This window comes from Castor canadensis, chromosome 6 (assembly GCF_047511655.1).
Source record: "Castor canadensis chromosome 6, mCasCan1.hap1v2, whole genome shotgun sequence".
NCBI lineage: Eukaryota > Metazoa > Chordata > Mammalia > Rodentia > Castoridae > Castor > Castor canadensis.
The window spans coordinates 40575321-40594018 of NC_133391.1; the positions used below are offsets into that span (position 1 = coordinate 40575321).

General features: G+C 43.3%; 1 protein-coding gene across 9 annotated transcripts in view; it reads left to right on the forward strand.

Annotated features, from left to right (window-relative positions):
• Nucleotides 1-18698, forward strand: part of LOC109697108 (maestro heat-like repeat-containing protein family member 1) — a 100873-nt gene that overhangs the window by 38087 nt on the left and 44088 nt on the right. For 8 of the 9 annotated variants that reach the window (XM_074076289.1, XM_074076292.1, XM_074076288.1 and 5 more), the window contains 9 exons: nucleotides 10483-10586; nucleotides 10885-11007; nucleotides 12526-12688; nucleotides 13649-13741; nucleotides 14140-14294; nucleotides 14620-14760; nucleotides 15887-15985; nucleotides 16518-16596; nucleotides 17086-17196. In XM_074076289.1, the coding sequence (XP_073932390.1) occupies nucleotides 10483-10586; nucleotides 10885-11007; nucleotides 12526-12688; nucleotides 13649-13741; nucleotides 14140-14294; nucleotides 14620-14760; nucleotides 15887-15985; nucleotides 16518-16596; nucleotides 17086-17196 (1068 nt within the window). The remainder of the gene's footprint in view (nucleotides 1-10482; nucleotides 10587-10884; nucleotides 11008-12525; nucleotides 12689-13648; nucleotides 13742-14139; nucleotides 14295-14619; nucleotides 14761-15886; nucleotides 15986-16517; nucleotides 16597-17085; nucleotides 17197-18698) is intronic. The other variant, XM_074076296.1, reaches the window with a different exon arrangement.

The window sequence follows — 18698 nt, forward strand, 5'->3', positions numbered from 1 at the left end:
CAGTATCAAACTCTTCTACCCCTTTTTTTTGTTGGTGGTACTGCAGTTTGAACTCAGGGCCTCACGCTTGCTATTCATTTACTCTACCACTTGAGCCACTCCACTAGCCTTTTTTTGTGATGGGTTTTGTGGAGATAGGGTCTCATGAACTATTTGCCAGGGGCTGGCTTTGAACCACGATCCTCCTGATCTCTGCCTCCTGAACAGTTAGGATTACAAGCGTGAACCTCGGGTACCCGGCTCTGCCTCGAGTCTCCCCAACCCCCCGCAAGTTAACCGTCTGCATTACTGAAGGAGTGGCTTCTCTGACTTACGCATCTGACATTAAAACCCTTCAGAGTTTACCTATTCCCACAGCACAGCAAACAAGGCCTTTTCTCTTTCATTGTACTTGTACACCAAGACTTGAATTCATTAAATGTACCTTAAGATATCATTTTTTCTCATTTGTTATTTTGAGACAGGGTCTCACTATGTAGACTGGGTTGGCCTGGAACTCTTGATCCTCCAGCCTCAGCCTTGGGAGTGCTGGGATCAGCAGGCATGTACCACCATGCCCGGCACGGCATAAATTTTCATAGCTGTGTAAGACTCTGAAAGACATTATAGTCTATAGAGAGATCTGAAGACATTATACGTTTCTGACTTTTACTTCCTTTGCATGCTGTGTGGTCTCGGGCCTTAAGGGTTTTTAAATATTCTGTCATCTTTCTTTGAGAGGTTCTTTCTCTTTCCACTGCTACCTCTACCCGTTTTCATCCTCCAAAACCCTACTTGCTAGACCCTTATGTCTGAAACCTTCCCTGAGTTCTTCCAGAGCTAATTATGCTCTCCTTCATCTTTTCAAACCTTGCACAAGCCCAAATACCACATACGTTCTTAGATCTGTCATATCTTTGACCCTGTCTCAAAGTTCAAGGTCAGCATTAACAGCACATTTGTCTTGAATACCCCAATACCCAGCATGTACAGAGCGCTCAAAAATATTTGTTGATCTTATCTGAAGTAGGCCTTTGACTATAAGCCTGTTTCCTTTGAATACACCATTTTCCAGTTTGTCAAACGGCTTTATAGCATTGTTAAGGAAATTTACTTAAGAATAACATCTTCTTTTATTTCATTTTTTTATTTTTGACATGACTGGAATTTGAACTCAGGGTCTTGTGTTTGCTAGGTGAGCATGGTACCACTTGAGCCACAGCCCCAAATAACATTCTAAATGACAAAGTAGCATGTTTACTTTAGACTGTGTGGAGTCTACCCCAACGCCTTTGAAGAAAGCAGGAATTTATTTATAAATCTACCTCTGAACGTGTTATTATTTTCATGTTATATTCTCCCAGTTTCACATGTACACTCATGGAGGGGTAGATGTACACCTACATGCATGTGGATATGCAATGTACACAAATATAATTGATATGTATAACACAGCATTAGGTTACAAAAGTATATACTTTTTGTAACTGGTCTTTTTTTAAAATTAATGTAGTATGAACATTTCCCCATATCACTGAATATTGGTTTTCAAACTCTAATGACTGCACAGTATCCTATCATGAATTTTAATTGAAATGAAAGCTGAGTATTTTGATTTTTTTCTTTTTTTGGTGGTGTTGGCATTTGAACTCAGAACCTCAGGCTTGCTAGGCAGGTGCTCTTACTGCTTGAACCTCTCTGTCAGGCCTTGATTTTTTTCTATGGATAAATAATTCCCCGGTAAACCCAAATGTATATAAATCCTTCTTAAAGTTTTGGTTGAATATAACGTGTTCTGTTTTGGTTTTGGCGGCACTGGGGTTTGAACTCAGGGTCTTGCACTTGCTTGGCAGGCGCTGTACCACTTGAGTCAAGTCTCCAGCCCTTTTTGCTTTTGTTTTTTTTTTTACAAATAGGGTCTCACATTATGCCTGGGCTGGCCTGGACCAAACTCCTCCTATTTATGCTTCCCACTTAGCTGGGATGACAAGCACGAGCCACCATGCCCAGCTTTTTTATTGACTGAGATGAGGGCTCTCAAACCAGGATCCTCCTGATCTGTACCTTTTGAGTAGCTACCATTCCCAGCTTTTATAACAAGTTTTTTTCTTAAATTTATTAAAAAAAATTGTTTTTGGTGGTACCAGAGTTTGAACTCAGGGCCTCACTCTTGCTAGGCAGGCTCTCTACCACTTGAATCACTCACCAGCCCTGTTTTTTTTTGTGTTAAGTATTTTCAACATAGGGTCTTTCAAACTGTTTGCGTGGTTGGCTTGGATGCACCATCCTGCTGATTTCTGCCTCCTGAGTAGCTAGGATTACAGGCGTGAGGTGCCCAGTTGATAACAAGTTTTTTAAAAAAGTAACTTATTCACTAATTTATTCTCTCAACAAGTATTGGTTGAGTATCTGCCATGAGGCAGCTGAAGAGAATTAATCATGAAGCGGTTTCTTTCTAGACGTCATAGCTGGGGGAGAAGGCTCCACTCGCTTAGGTTCTTTAGAACAGGACTGTGAGCTCAGTTCCACTGTGCAGTCCAGGCTTGGTTGCTACGGTGTGATTATTTCTCAACAGTGGCTAGTGTTCCTGGATAGACTTCTTTGGGTCATGTGAACCCGAACTTCCTCCTAGGACAGTTGCCCACCTGGTGTGGGTGAGGACAGAAACGGACTGGAGCAGTCAGGCCTCCAGAGCAGGTGAGCCTGAACAAGAGGACTGTACTATGACTTGACCATGTGAGGGCAGGAAGGGAGGGAGTCAAGGGACATCTGCAAGTGGGGTGCTCTGTCCAGGGCTGGGGAGAGAAGGAGTCAAAGAAGGCTGGAAACTTGAGCACTGCCTGGAGACAGGGATGAAGGAGAGGAGGGAAGAGACATTCAGTGAGGACAGATTGAGTATGAGGGACACAAGAAATGAAGACACCTAGAGTTAGAAGTAAGGGATCCAACTCACACAAGACCTGGAGCAGAGATTTTCTTTACCTTAAAACGTTTAGACATTCATTCTGAACTCTAGTTTTTTCTAACACAGTTTAAAGTTCACAGATTCTCTGTACATCTTCTGAACAACACTGGGACCCTCAACTCTTCAGCGGCCCTGTGACTGCACTAGTTGTGCTGTCTAGTGTTTCATCAGTTTTAACTCCCAATTAGTTGTAGCTATTATTATGTTTGGACAGTGAATACTTAGTTTTCTCAAGCATTCAGTCAAAGGAAGTAACAGGAAATAATTTATATATTCAAATTAGGATAACTCAAGAACAGTTAAACAGATAAACAGAAAGGAGGGAGGAAGGAAGGGAGAGAGGAAGGGAGAGGGAGGAAGGAGAGATGGAAAGAAAGAAAGAGGAAGGTAGGAAAAGTACAGAAGGGATTAAGAAGCCCACAAGAGGTATTGTAATAAGCTGATTAGTAAAATCAGAGTTTATCACCTCCAGGCCTGAAGGGATCTGGGGAAGGGAGCAGTCTTGGATCCTCCAAAAGAGAGTTGTGTGTTGGGGAGCATATGGAGAGACAGTGACCTGGTCGGTGTTCATCCAGCAGAAAATCACTCCACCGTGGAAACAAGAATACTGTGTGTACTTTGAGCTGACCATCTTCCTTTTCTCAACCATCCTCTTAGGGCTCCTCATTGGCCAAACCCAATGACAAGCCAAAGGACAAGGGGGCCTGTTTGATGTGATCTGTACTGGCTGGCAGAGTGGAGAAAGGGATAGGGAAGATCTGGGGAGCCAGAGAGAAGACATTCAGGATGCCAGTGGTTTATGGATTCTAGTACATAATTAAGACAAGTCGTGCCTCTATTCCTCCTTTCCAGGTTTATTTTACTTGTTGCGGAAGGACGTATATTACCATTCCTTTTAGTGAAGACTTATGAATAATCAATTCCTTAGTATACCTGAGAATGTCTCCATTCCCCCTCTTAAATAATGGTATGGCTGAGTAGAAGTATAACTGAGGTGACATTTATTTTCCCTCAATGCTGTCACTCTGTCTCGTCTACTGTCACCAAAAAGACATCTCACGGCCTTTCCTTTCTCTAAACTGTTTAAGATACTCTCATTTTATTTCATCTTTTACTTTATCCCAATGTATGCAGGTATGGATTAACTTTTATTCTTCCTGTGGAAGGCTTGATGTGCTTTTTCAATCTAAGGATTCTTATCTTTCTTCAGTCCTGAAAATTCTCGGCCATTATCACTTCAATTGGTGTCTCTTACAGATTTATTATATTTTTGAATTCTTCTTAAACATATTTTGGAGGTTTGCATGCTGTCCTTGTCTCTGTAAACCTGGGTTAGTCATCTCTCTATTTATCTTTTCTTTTTTATTGATGGTACAGGGGTTGAACAAAGGGCTTTGTGCTTGATAGGCAGGCAGGCGTTCTACTGCTTGAGCCATGCCTCCAGTCCTTTTTGCTTTGGTTATTTTGGAGATGGGGTCTTGCCTTTTGCCTAGACCACCAAGATTGCAATCCTCCTATTTTAAGATTCCTGCTGCTCCTGGAATGACAGACCTATACCACCAAGCCCAGCTTTTTGCCATCGAGATGGGGTCTCTCCAACTTTTTTGCCTGGGCTGGCACCCAACCATGATCCTTCTGGTCTCAGCCTCTCTAGTAGCTAGGACTGTAGGTGTGAGCCACCAGCGCCTAACTTTATTTGATTCTTTTTTGTAAAGTTCTGTATTTGACTTACAATTCCTATTGTTCCTTCAACTTAAAAATATTTTTTGAATGTTCATGCCTTTGTTTTTATTGTTGTGCTGGGTGTGGGTACATTGTAGCATTTACAAATGTTCTTACAATGTATCAAATCTATCCTACTTGAATTCCCCTCAACTTAAAAATATTTTTTATTGTTAAATAAATACACAGAAAATTATGTGAAACAAATATGTAGGCCTCAGTGATTTATCACTAAGTGTGTACTTACGCAACTTCCATGCCGGCAAAAAAAAATATAGAGTAACTACCAGCACCCTAAAGGACCCTGGTATGAGCCTTCCAAGTCACTGCTCCTTCCCAAGATAACCGCTAACCTGACTTTTCTTTTTTCTTTTTCTGATACAGGATCTTGCTATGTAGCCCAGGCTGACCTCAAACTTTTGTTCCTTAAGCCTCATCTTCCCAAGTGCTGGTATTACCTGACATTTATAAAAATAGTTTTCTTTAAAATTTTCCAGTGTAAGCTTACATACCTAAACAAAATAGTTTCTATTCATCTGCTTTTGAATGTTTTATAAATGTAGTAGTGAAGTGTGCATTATTTTGTGTCTGACTTCTGTTATGGGAATGTCAGCACAGCTGTCTACCTTAGTCCTTGTGTTCATCAGGGGAGAAAGGAATTTAGGCAAGAGGCAAATGTAGTGAAAGTGATAGCAAAGTTTATTAAGAATACACTTTCAGTAGACTGAAAGTGGGCTGTCTCTAGGGTAAGAATGACAATATTATTGTAAAGTTGATCAGAATAGAGACATTTTCAGGGGTGAAAGTGGGTTGTCTCAGAAAGAGAGGTTGAGAAGGACAATTATTTTTACTCTAGCACAAGTTTTTATTGAAGTGGAAAGGGCTTGGAGTGTTAAGTCCCTCCCCAGGACCAGCCCATAAGGCTGAAGTCAAGGCTAAGGTCATGAGGCTAGTGCAGGTTTTATAGGTTTACCACATACAAATTATTATTGGGTCCACCTGACCCCTAGGGTATGGCTTATAGGCCTGGATCTTTGTTTTATTAAATTAAAAATCTGTTGTTCCAGGAGCTGTTTGATGTGGAGCCATCTGAGGGTGCGGAGGAGACTAAAAATACCTTGTGATGTCCCATGACCTTGGTGGGCTATTTTGATCTTTTTTTTTTGGTGGAATTGGGATTTGAATCAAGACTTCAAACTTGAAAAGCAGGCACTCTAGTGCTTGAGCCATACCTCCAATTCATTTTGCTCTGGTTATTCTGGAGATGGGTCTCATAAACTATTTGACCAGGCTGAACCTTGAGCCATGATCTCAGCCTCCCAAGTAGCTGGGATTATAGGCATAAGCCACCAGCGCCCAATGACCATTTTGATCTTAGCAGGTATTAAGAGCTGAAAAGTTACACTACACTGCTTTTCTCTCTAAAAGCTTGAAGAATTACCCATCACTCATGGCTAGCTGCTACCTAACACCTTCTTCTCATCTCGTATCTGTTAGATTTATTCACATCATTTCAGGAGGTTGTAGTTTGCCCCTTTTCATCACTGTGTAATATATCACTGTATGAGGAGTATATAAGTATATCTCAATTTATTTATGTAAGGATATTGGACATTTGTTTGCAGTTTGGGGCTATTATGAATTTTTTTTTGTGGTACTGGGGCTTGAACTCAGGGCCTTGCGCTTGCTAGGCAGGCGCTCTACCACTTCACCAGCCCATGAAATTGGGTTTGTATGCAGTTTGACTCATTTATTTCTGTTGTATTCACATTTTGATTTTGTCTCTTTTGGCCCATTTTGATCCTGCAGTTTCCCATTAGCCTTTCTCCACCTGGTTTCCCATTCAGTGATGCTCAGTGTTAGATAAAGAATTTCTTTAAGGTTGAGACGTGATGATTCTATGACTCTTTCATTTCTTTTGCCTTTACTAGCTAGAATCCAGAGAGCTCTTCTCAGTAGCTATTAAGTTGTCCTGTAACTTTTTCTTTTTTTTGAGAGGGCAGTAATGGGGTTTGAACTCAGGACATTGTATGAGGTAGGCAGGTGCTCTACCAGTTGAGCCACACAGCCAGCCCCTTTAACTTTTAAAAACAAAGTTAACTTTTTTTTTCTTTTGAGTGGGACTGGGAATTGAACTTAGAGCTTCACACTTGCAAAACAAACGCTCTACCACTTGAGCCACTCCTCCAGTCTATTTTGCTTTGCTCTGGTTACTTTGGAAATGGTGTCTCCTTGTGGAAATCTGCCTTATTGGTAGGCATATCATGGGTTTTTTTGTTGTTTTCAATTTAGGTGGTACTGGGGTTTGAACTCAGGACCTTACGCTTGCTAGGCAGGTGTTTTGTCACTTGAGCCACACCTCTCTTGATTTGATAATTTTTGAACTTGTGCCTAGGCTAGCCTGGACTTCCAACCTCCTACTTACACTTATAGTTTGGGAAGACAGGCATGTGCCAGCACACCCAGCTTTTTTTTTTTTTTTTTTTTTGGTGGGACTGGGGTTTAAACTCAGGTAGGCACTCTACCACATGAGCCACACCTCCAGTCCATTTTTGCTCTGGTTATTTATTTATTTATTTTTGGAGACAGGGTCTCACGAACTATTTGCTCAGGCTGACCTTGAACCTTGATCTTCCTGAGTTCAGCCTCCCAAGTAGCTAGGATTATAGATGTGAACTACTGTGCCTGGTCAAATTTTTATGTTCTGGGTGCTTAGGGAGAATACATACTCCTACAGAACACTGGATACAGCATGCTGGTCATTTTTTCAAATCTATATTCCTATTGAATGTTTTTATTCTATCAATTTGAGAGGTGTTTAGTATGTCCCATTTTGAATCTGGGTATGTCAAGAGTTCTTTACAAATTTTATACTTTATATATTTTAAGGTTATGTTATTAGATTCATATAAATTAAGAATTGGCATATCTCAGGGCTGGGGCATTGGTCCGTGGTAGAACCAGTACTTTGCATGCATGAAAATCCTGGACTCAATCCCCAGCAAACGCCCACTGCCCAAAGTTAGTGCTCTCTCCTGGATGAGTTAAATTTTTAATTGATATGAAATGTTCTTCTTAGCAATCTTTTTTGCTTGCAGATCTAATTTGTCTGCTATTAATCTAGTTATGCTAGATTTCTTTCTTTTTATTAATGCAGTGCTGGGGATAAATCCAGGGCAAGTGCTTACCACTGAGCTTCAGCTCCAGCCCAATTTTCTTGTTTAATTCAGTTTAACAACAATCTTTTTCTTTTAATTGGAACATTTGATCAATCTACACTGAATATAGATACTATTTGGACTTAAATCTACTGTCTTTTTCTTTCTTTCTTTTTTTTTTGGTGAAACTCAAGTTTGACCTCAGGGCCATACACTTGTTAGGCAGGCATCTACCACCTGAGCCATGCCCCCAGCCCTTGCTGCTTTGGTTGTTTTTGGTATAGGGTCTTGTGTTTAGGCTGGGTGGCTGGACAGCAATCCTTTTATTTGTTCTTCCTATATAGCTGTGATGACAGGTGCAGGTTTCCACCACACCCAGCTTACTGATTGAGATGGAGTCTTGTGACTTTTTCACCCAGGCTGACCTTGAATCTCGATCCTCCTGATCTCCACCTCCCAAGTAGCTGTGATTACAGTTGTGAGCCACAGTGCCTGGCTATCTACTATCTTATGAAAGCACTTTCTGAATGTGCCACTTGTTCTGTGTCCCTAATTTCTCTGGTTTCTGCTATTTAAAAAAAATTCATTCCATTCCTCCCTTTTCTCATCTTGGTGGTTTTATATTCTTCCACGTTTCAGTAAACTGAGATGCTGTAGACCTTAGAGAGTACAAGCTGCATCCTGTGGTCTCTTTGTTGCCTTTGGCATCATTAATTGCTCCTGAGAAACTAGCTGACTCAGGACAGCTGGTCAATTTGTATTTAATTCCAGTGGTTTTAGAATATTTCTTTTACCCTCGATCCTGTGGTTTCACTGAAGTATGATTTAGATTTACTTATACTGGTGAATACCACAGGGTGCAGAATTTAATTTTCAATTCTGGAAAACTCTCAATGATTTTTAAATATTGCCTTCCTTCCATTTCCCTCCATTCCCTCTAGAACTCCTCTTGGTCTGTCCCCCACATCTGTTCATTGTTCTTTGATGAAAAATGGTTTTGTTTCTCTGCATTGCATGCATTGAATTCCTCAGAACTACTTTCCAGTGTGCCTATTCTCTCTTTAACTGTGTCCAGTCTTGGTTCTATACTTCTATACTATTAGTAGAGATTTAAAGTTTGAATGCCTCAGGTTTTAATTTCCAAGTTTGTTAATTGATTCATTTTCATATTTATAAATTCTCATTATCTTGTTTTTATTTCATAATATTGTGCTCTTTTAAAGTGGAATTTATGTCCTCATTTTTAGTTTGCTAAGTACATTTATTTGGTGGTAATAATTATAACATTACTAACTTGTTAGAAATTTTAAGAGTATATGTATAAAGTTCATCTCCTGCACTAACTTAATGTCCTGTTGATTTTGTTGGCTGTCTTTCATAACGTTAGATTTCCATGTCTTTGGGAACTGAGGTTTTCTTGTTTAAGTGGCATCTTTCTACCCCTCCCTCTCCTCCTCTGTGAAGACATTGCCTTTCACTTTTTTTGTGGTTGTCCCCCTCCCTCTCCCCTGATTAAATGTCCAGAACATGGCCTTCAAATGGCAATGAAAGGCTGCTCTTGTACAGAGATAACAGGAGTGCCGTGGGTTTAGGCAGAGTGCCTGCATTTTCTAATTGAGATCAAAAATCATAATAAGTATTTACTGAGTTCCTACTGAATGCCAGGCACTGTTCTGTGTGTATTATTCCCATAATGCTCATAACAACTCTCACGGCAGGTGCCACTGCTTTAACAACGATATGACAACGATGATGGCGTCCACTTCACAAATAAGTAAAACAACGCGTGTAGAGGTGAAATGATGTCTTTAATAAAGACAAAACATTGCATTTAAACAAATGAACGAACAAATTATTGCCAGTGGTAAACTGAGCCCCAACTAAATCAACTAATCACTATTAACTGTTAACTTACTTGTACCTACTATAAGTTTGCAGGTATAGTTCTTTCTCTCTCTCTCTCTCTCTCTCTGTGTATATATATATATATATATATATATATATATATATATATATATATGTATATATATGCCTCCTTTTTAAGGAACCTTTGTCTTGTTTTTGTTTTTTGTGGTACTGGGGTTTGAACTCAGGGTTTTGCACTTGCTAGGCAGGTGCTCTACCACTTGAGCCACACCCCCAGTCCTGTGGGTGAGGTGCTCCCATTCCTACAGCTCACCACCACCCCAAAATGACATTATGACCTTGAGGGACATGGTGTGACCCAAAAAGGCCAGCTGAGATCCTGAAAGTGAATACCTAGTAGCAATCTCTCATCTCTTGATTCTTATGTTCTTTTTTACTATACTTATTTTACATGTGAAGAAATAAAGGCCCCAGGAGTTAAGCAGATTGCTTAGGGTTATGTTGTTAGCAAAGGTCAAAGTCTAAATTAGGAGTCAAACTCCCTAGCCCGTAGTTTCTGATTCTTTTCTTCTTCTTTTCTTTCTTTCTTTTTTTTTTTTTTGTGGCAGTATTGGGGTTTGAACTCAGGGCCTTCCACTGGCTAGGCAAGCACACTACCACTTGAGCCACTCCACTTCTGATTCTTAAATGTTGTTATTTGCACATCTTCACCATTCCATGATGAAACACCTCTAAGGCAATATCCACCTCCATCAGAGACAACAAGCCCTCTCACCTCACTGTTGTTTACAGAGATGCCGGTACTCATGGCAGACAATGCCAAAAATGATGAGGATTGGGATATCTTGACAAGGAGCATTGAGGCCTCTGTGGAGGTTATCCAAGTGGCTGGCAAGGTGAGGATATCTCAGATAGCTTCCTGGCAGGACTACCCTATCAAGTCCTGGTTGGGCCTGTACGCACTGTGTCAGGAGAGTGGGAAGGATGTCGAGGCTACAGAGCATGACAGAGTCCAGTCCGTTTGCAGCTCCAGGCCTGGTTCCCATGTCTCTGGTCTGAGCCATACCTCCTCCATGCTCACCCAAGCCCTGGCCTGGCTTTACTCCTCTCCCTAGGTTCACAATTCCTCTTTCTCTACCAGAGATCATTATTCACTTTATTACCTACACCCTCCAACCTTCCTTTTTTCTCTAGTGGTCAGCTGATAATACCTTAGAAATCTTCAAGTTGCTTGAAGCCAAAATCTTAAATAACAAGATACCAGCTCCACTATGCCAGAAGGTGACAGATGTCATTGTCAACTACCTGAGGACAACGGTGAGGAGTCCATGCCTGTGAGCAAAGGGGGAAGGAAAGATGCCAGGTCTGAACCCAGGAGTTTTCGTTTGGTGGCTGAAGTTATTTGGAAACTCATTGGGACCTGGGATATGAGTACCTCAAGTTGCCCTTCTCCTCCTCCTCCACCTCCTCCTTCACTAGGGTATGAACTCAGGACCTTATACTTGCTAGGCAGGCACTTTAACACTTCAGCAACACCTTCACCTGTGCTGAACACTCAAGTTTCTAAATACTTTATTGGCTTGTACCTTAGCACACTTTAAGAATTGTGACCCAAGCCAGGCTCTCGTGGTACATGCCTGTAATCCTAGCTCCTTGGGAGGATGAGAGCAGGAGGATAGTGGTTCCAAGCAAAAAAATTTGTAAGACTCCCATCTCAATGGAAAAAAGCTGGGCATGGTGGTGCACACCTGTCATCCTGGTGAGTGCAGGAAGTGAAAAATAGGATCAAGGTCTAGGCTGGCCTGGGCAAAAAGTTGAGATCTTGTCTCCAAAATAACCAGAACAAAAAGGGCTGGAGATGTGGTTCAAGTAGTAGAGCACCTGCCTAGCAAGTGTGAAACCCTGAGTTCAAACCCAGTACCACCAAAAAAAAAAAAAAAAAAAAAAAATCCTGTGACTAGATAGAACAAGTGAGGGGTACCTAAACCTGCAGGTGGGATACCTAGGCAGTCACATCTAGTTCTGCAACTCGATCCATTTACCAGCCTATTTACCTCTCACCACCTGTCTGCTATCCACCTAGACTGCTCACTCATGATGCCTGCCTCTCTCGACAGCTACACACTTATGTCTCTTTCATGACACTGGTGTAATCTTCTGTGTCCTTGTCTTCCTTCCTTCCTTCCTTTTCTTGGTGGGACTGAGGTTTGAACTCAGGGTTTCACACTTACAAAGCAGGCACTCTACCATTTGAGCTATACCTCCAGTCCATTTTGCTCTCGTTATTTTGGAGATGGGGTCTTGTAAACAATTTGCCCAGGCTGGCATTGAACATCAGTCCTTTCTATCTCAGCTTCCCAAGTAGCTAGGATTGCAGGCATGAACCATTAGTGCCTGGCTACCTCATTTTCTTAACTTCCTACCTACGAGGTGTCTTTTTTCCACTTCCCTGGTCACATGTGTCTCCTGACCTATACCTCTGACTAGCCAGGGGCTTTCCAAAGGTGCACCCCTACTTTGCTTCCCCTTCTGATGGCTCACTCATTGCTTCAAGGAAGCTCTGTACTTTGAAAATGTTAGTCCAATGCCACCCAACACACAAGCCAGAGACTGAAGCTGTGTCCCTTCCTGTCTCCTTGCACACTCTAGAACGCTCTCACACTTTGTCACTGGGGGAGGTGTTGCTGGCCGAGTGGGGGCGGGACATTGAGGTAGGCACACTCCTGCCCTCTCAATAGAAGAGAATAGGAATCACTTACTGATCAAAGCTGATTCTCAGAGGCCTGGGGACCTGTCCTGGGGATTAACCTGAGCAGCCAGGCCTTCTCTTTCCAGAGGCCAGAGGGAAAGCTGGAGGAGATAGGTACTGCGCTCCTACTGGCCCTGGGGTCGCACAGCCCAGGAATGGTCATCATCAAACTGTGGGACAGCTCTGGTGCACGCAGCCTGCCCCCCAGGAGCCTCCTGGTGGCCGTGGGGAAGCTCAGCCTCTGCCCTGGTATGGATCCCCGTCACATGGGTGTCTGTTGGTGTAAGGAGTGCACAGGGTGGCAGATGCGTCACTGCGGACTCCACGCTGTCTTCATCCCCTGATTCCCTCCCTGGAAGGCTCCACCTGCATCAGTGGGGGAGGGTGTGTGCAGGGAGGATGGGGATAAACCAGAACCTATGGGGCCGACAGGAATTCGGGAGGGAGTCCCTGAGACTAGGAATGGCACAGAAGGAAAGCTGTTAAGGCATGGAGATTGCAGGACGGGGGAGGAGGCAGAAACTAGACAGAGCAAGAAGGCAGAATAGAACAGAAAGCTGCCCTTCAGCAGAGAGAGGGGAAGAACCAGTGGTGTTTTGCTGGGGAAAACTGAATTTGAATTTGGTCAGAGGTTTGGAAGTTTCTGGATGGGAATCATTGTCCAGTCTCCATCCCTGTGGCTCTATAGCCAGCAGTGGCTGCTTCACCCACTCACTCTTCTCTCTCCATTAAAAAAAAAAATCAAGTCACCAAGCTAATGACACCTGCCTCTTGTTTACATTTGGAGCTGGGGGGCCAAAGAGGCTTGGGAGAGGTCAGTAGGCCTTCTGGACATTCGTGGGTTGGACTACACAGCAAACTCAGAAGACGTAGCCAGCGAAGCTGCTCTAGCACGCAGATGTCCTCACCTCAATCTCAGACAGCACAGCTCTGGTCCTTCACATGTCCTTAAAAAGGAGAGTGCGTGAAGTTCATGGTGGTACCTTGGCATCTGTCTGGTGTGCTGACAGCCATTACTGAACTTCACCTTCCCATCAGCCTGTGAAGGAGCCTAATCAGGAACTGTGGTCCCATCTCACAGTTCAATCTGCTGAAGTTCAGATAACATAAATTAGTTGCAAGACTCTTTGGAGGCAGAGCAAGGCTCAGAAGCAGGCCTCTAACTAGCCTCCTAGGCTAGGGATGCCTTTCCTGCCCTTTCCCTCCCAGGAACAGCCACCTACATTGGTACCACATGGGAATATATTCTGCGTCTGCTGAGGATGGCACAGGAGGAAGAGGACATGTTGGCGATGTGTCATGGTGAGGCTCAGGCAGGTCTGGGAAGGCTCTGCTGGAATCAGGGAGCAAGGAAAGAAGGACAAGAAGAAGCCAAAAAATGTGGGTGTCTAGGACAGAGATGGCACAAGCAGGTCTCAGAGTATGAGCAAATGTTCGGTTTTGGGGCAAGAAACAAAATGTGAAGGGGACGCTGTGGACATTGATAGCTTTACCTATTCCTCTGTGCTTCTAGGTGGTACAGGCATAGTCAGAAGGAAGCATAGTTGGGGAGATGGTGAAAGGTTTAGTTTTTCCCTGCACAGGACCCCAGAGACCCTTTTAGAGCCAGGGATGTAATATGTCCACGTGTGTGTATGTACAGCTCATTTTGTGGGAGGAGAAAGGCAATGGGCAAATCCAATTCCATGCTCCCTTTACAGCACTCAGGGGATTGGTCATCAGTGCCCGGAAGCACCTGGATCTGGACTCTAAGGACGATGAAGTGATGGACATCACCTCAGAGGCAGTGGCTGTCAAGGCCTACCACACCCTGCATGTTCTCTTCAACCGTTGGCCCCTGAAAAGCAAGAAAAAGGTGGGAGTAGGGAGAGCTGGGGTTGGGTAGATGGCTGAAGGATTGAGACCACAGGAGCAGTGTCTGTCCCTGGAAATCATGATGACCCTCATCAGTCATCTCTTCCCATCGTCCAGGAAAGGGTACAGTCAGGAAGCATTCCACTGTCCACTCACTTGTTCATTAATTGTGTCATTATGTCATTTGCATTTACTGAGTACTCTGCATTTGCCAGATGCTGTGCTAGGCCCTGGGGACACAAAGATGAATGAGGCAAAGCCACTGAGTGCTTGTCCTACCTTTGTTCCTGAACTGAAGCCAACTCATTCTGTCTCCTTGGGCACAGGTGACAGAGCAAGCTCTGATGATAATCGGCCACCTCTTCTTCCTCATGCCACCATCCAAACTCAAGAACCAAGTGAACTGGTTAACCCGCCGGTTAATGACTTTGGCGTCCACAAATCTGAAGCCTTTCTACCTTTCCCAGGTGACTGGGGGCGGGTGGGAAGGAGATGTTAGTTCGCACAGTTTGTGTTTATTGAGTACTGATTGCTAGCGGTGGCAAAGCATGGTCCACAGACCAAATCCAGCCTAAAGCCTGTGCAGTTTTGGCATCAAGATAGACAAACAGGACCAGAGGAATGGCTCAAGTAGTAGAGCACCTGCCCAGTGAGTGTGAGGCCCTGAGTTCAAACCCCAGTGCTGCCAAAAAAAGAAAATAATAAATAACTAAAGAAAAAAGGGCTGAGGGAATGATGTAAGTGGTAGAGCACCTGCCTAGCAAGTGGAAGGTTCTGAATTCAAACCCTATTACTGCCAAAAAAAAAAAAAAAAAAAAGAATGAAATGATAAGATTCAGACTGGGAGAAAATACCTACAACTCCAGAATGTATTTTTTAAAAAAGCCTTAAAACCAGTTTTATAAAAAAATAGAGAAATATAAAAATTCAAGCTGACACTTCACCAAAGATACAGAGATATCAAACAAGTTTAGGAAAAGTAGCTGACTGTCATTTATATGTCAGACAATTAAAATCACAGGGAGATGCCACTCTATGTCTATTAGGATAAATTGGCACAGTTGTTTTGGAAAAACAGTTTGGCAGTTTCTTAAAAAGAGAGGGACAGAGCTGGGTGCTGGTGGCTCACACCTGTAATCCTACCTAGCTGCTCAGGAGGCAGCAATCAGAAGGGTCACACATAACAGCAGTGACAGCAAGAACGCCCAAAACAGAAGAATCCACATTCCGATGTAGTCTTCAGACATTTGAAAATCAGCAGTAGAGCCAGTTACAGCTTTGGCTGTGATTATCCTGATTCTTTGAAGTCGAACAGCACTTGCAGTGTTGAATTGCTGTAAACATTTCTGTGGAATAAAGAGGTCATTTGAAATCAAGTACAGTTTCCTGGGTGGGATGAAAGGACAGGTTATGGCTGTATTTAGCTATGGAAGAACTAGACCCTGAGCCCAACTTGAAAAGGTCCAAGAGGGCCATGTGACATTAGGATGGCTTGGTCTGGCCTTAAGAGAAGCTGTGAGATGATGAGGTATTTGTCTGAGGCTAGGCAAGGGGCTGGGAGGACTTGTCCTGACTGTCCCTATCATACCACAGTGCATCTGCCAGCTCTTGGACGCCCTGGCTCTCAGTGGCTGTGGAGGTGTCAACTTGGCATCCCAGCTGGAAAACATTACAGACATGCTATTCAATATGGTGAGTGTGGAGGTCCTGGAAGCATCCTGGGCTTGCCTTGTCTCTTTTCTTTGGAGGTGCTGGTTCCCCCCGTGGAAGTCACCACCCACATGGCACAGATTTCTTTTGAGTGGTGACCATAAACACACACACCAAAGGCTACCCTGGAGCAGGCACAGCGTGGGATCTTCTCCATTAGCAAATTCAACATATCCTGCATGTCCCTGAAGTGACAGAGCTTTGTAGCTCCTCCTAAACTCTTGGAAAGGGAACAAGGTTCAAGTCACTCTATAATGCCATGGGGAATGCCAGGCCTTCCGAGTTAGAGCCTATAGTAGGAAGAAGACACTTGGACATTTGCAGAAGGGGTCCACCTTTCTTATAATTAATTTGTTGGCCATTGTTTTCTTCCCTCTGGAGCTGGCAACATAGATTCTTGGATTGTACATTCCTTATGGCTAAGCAACATGGCATGGCTCAGTTTCCCCACTCATTCCTAGGGCTCTGATTTAGTCTTTCAAGCCAGGTCTGAAGGCTTTGGTCTTCCTTACAGGTGAATGAAAAAATCATCAGCTCAGACCCTTATTCTGTGCAGAACCACAGCCTGGCCCTGAAGGCATTCTATATCCTGAGTAAGTGAACACATTTCCCTAGTCCTGTGGGGTGTGTGTGTGTGTGTGTGTGTGTGTGTCCTTAGGACCAGTTTTCTCTGTCCCTGGTCTGGACTGGGGGCCTAGCAGAAACTGAATGAATCTGGCAGGGCATGACATTGCTCTACCTCCATCCCTTTCCTTCCTACCCCCTTCATTGGGACTTACTTCCTTTCTTCCGGGGTGATCTGCATCTCAGAAAGGGTATACTGTGATGACAACACTGATGGGCGTGAGTGGTTGCTGACTTATAGGAGGCAGCTGGTGGAGCAGGGCAGGAAAAGTACATACGGCTGGCAAATGCTGTGCAAACACTGCTTCTTTTCCTTCCAACTTCCTTTGCTCATCATGGTGGACCCTGATTTATCTACCCTATGACATCAGTGGTTTTCTGTGAGTGTGATTTTTTCCTACTTATTACCCACCACTTAAACATTGTCCTGCTTCCCTTTTATTCACACCCTCTGATAGCCAAGCTATACAGTGATCAGGTGGTGGTGTTGATACGAAGGGCCATGGAATCCAAGGATCCAGCCAAGATCATAGTAGCCCTGGAGGTTTTCCAGGATGTGTTCCATAACGGTGAGTAGGAACATGGCATGTCCTGGGGGTCTAGCACTTGCTCTCTTTCCCAGGAAGTCTCTTTACTCTGGGAGACAGTTCCATTAAGCAGTTCATTAAAAAAATTTTTTTTTGTTGGTACAGAGGTTTGAACTCAGGACCTCACACTTTCTAGGCAGGTCCTCTACCACTTGAGTCACTCTGCCAGCCCTTTTTTTGTATTGCGCATTTTCAAGATAGGGTCTTGCAAACTATTTGCTCTGGCTGGCTTCGAAGTATGATCCTCCTGATCTCTGCCTCCTGAGTAGCTAGGATTACAGGCGTGAGCCACCGGCACCCGGCTGTTAAATAATTTTGCTTTTTTTTTTTTCCTTTTTGGCAACAGAGTAGTTAAAAACAAAATTTAAATTCAAAGTAAATTCAGTGGTTTCAAATTTTTGCCTCGTGTGCAACCTTGGGCAAATTATATTTAGTTTTTGCCTCTAAATATTTACTCATTTAAAAGTGCTTTTGGGGGGTTTCAGTGGAGAATAAATGAGAAACATATGTAATTGATATTTAAAATATATTTAAAAACTATCTGTGAAGTACTTAGAACAGTGCATACTGCAAAATTACTTTATTTCTTTTGGGTTGTTATTGGCTTTATTTTTTGAATATTTTTATTAGCACATATTAGTTGTATGAGGCAGGGTTTCATTGTGACATTTACATATGTGCTTACAATGTGCTATTTTTTTTGGCAGTACTGGGGTTTGAACTCAGGGCCTTGCTCTTGCTGGTCAGGTGCCCTACCACTTGAGCCACTCTCCCAACTTACCATGTATCTTAATTAAGATTTACTCCCTCCATTATTCTCCCTCATCCCCCCTCTCCTCCTAGAACAATTTCAGCAGGGTTCATTGTTCTGTTTTCATGCACATATACAAAGTACATCGACCATATTCACCCTGTCCCTTTACCTTTCCCTCTTCCAGTGGTGTCTACCCTAAATTGGATGTTTTATCTTCCCGTGCTGTTACTTTTAGAGTGGTTTATATAGGGTTGGGGATGTAGCCAAGTGGTAAGGTGCTTGCCTAGCACACACAAAGCCCTGTTTTCCATCTCAGCACTGTAAGAAAACAAAAAAGCCCAAAAAACTTCTAGCGTGGTTTCTCTATGATTCATGCTGTAAATAATAAGTTTCTTCCGCAATCAAGTGTTTGTGTTAAGTGCCCGGCACTGAAGGTACACACATGCACAAGACACAAACTTCCAAGATGCTCACGACTGGGCAGGGAAGATGAGGCTGTTGACGCACTGTACTAATGCAAGACAGTGTGTCTGATGTTACTGGGATGGGAGCAGGGTAGTGTGCGACAGGAATGCAGTGGGATCAATCAGGGTAGCTGGGATGGGCTTTACGTAGGAGACAGGACCCAAAGCAAGGACGGAGAGTGGAGCAGTGGGTCAGAAGAGGGAGTTCCTATCAAGGAAGAGAAAAGGTCAAAGTTCTAAAGGTTGAGATGGACAGAAGGGAGGCG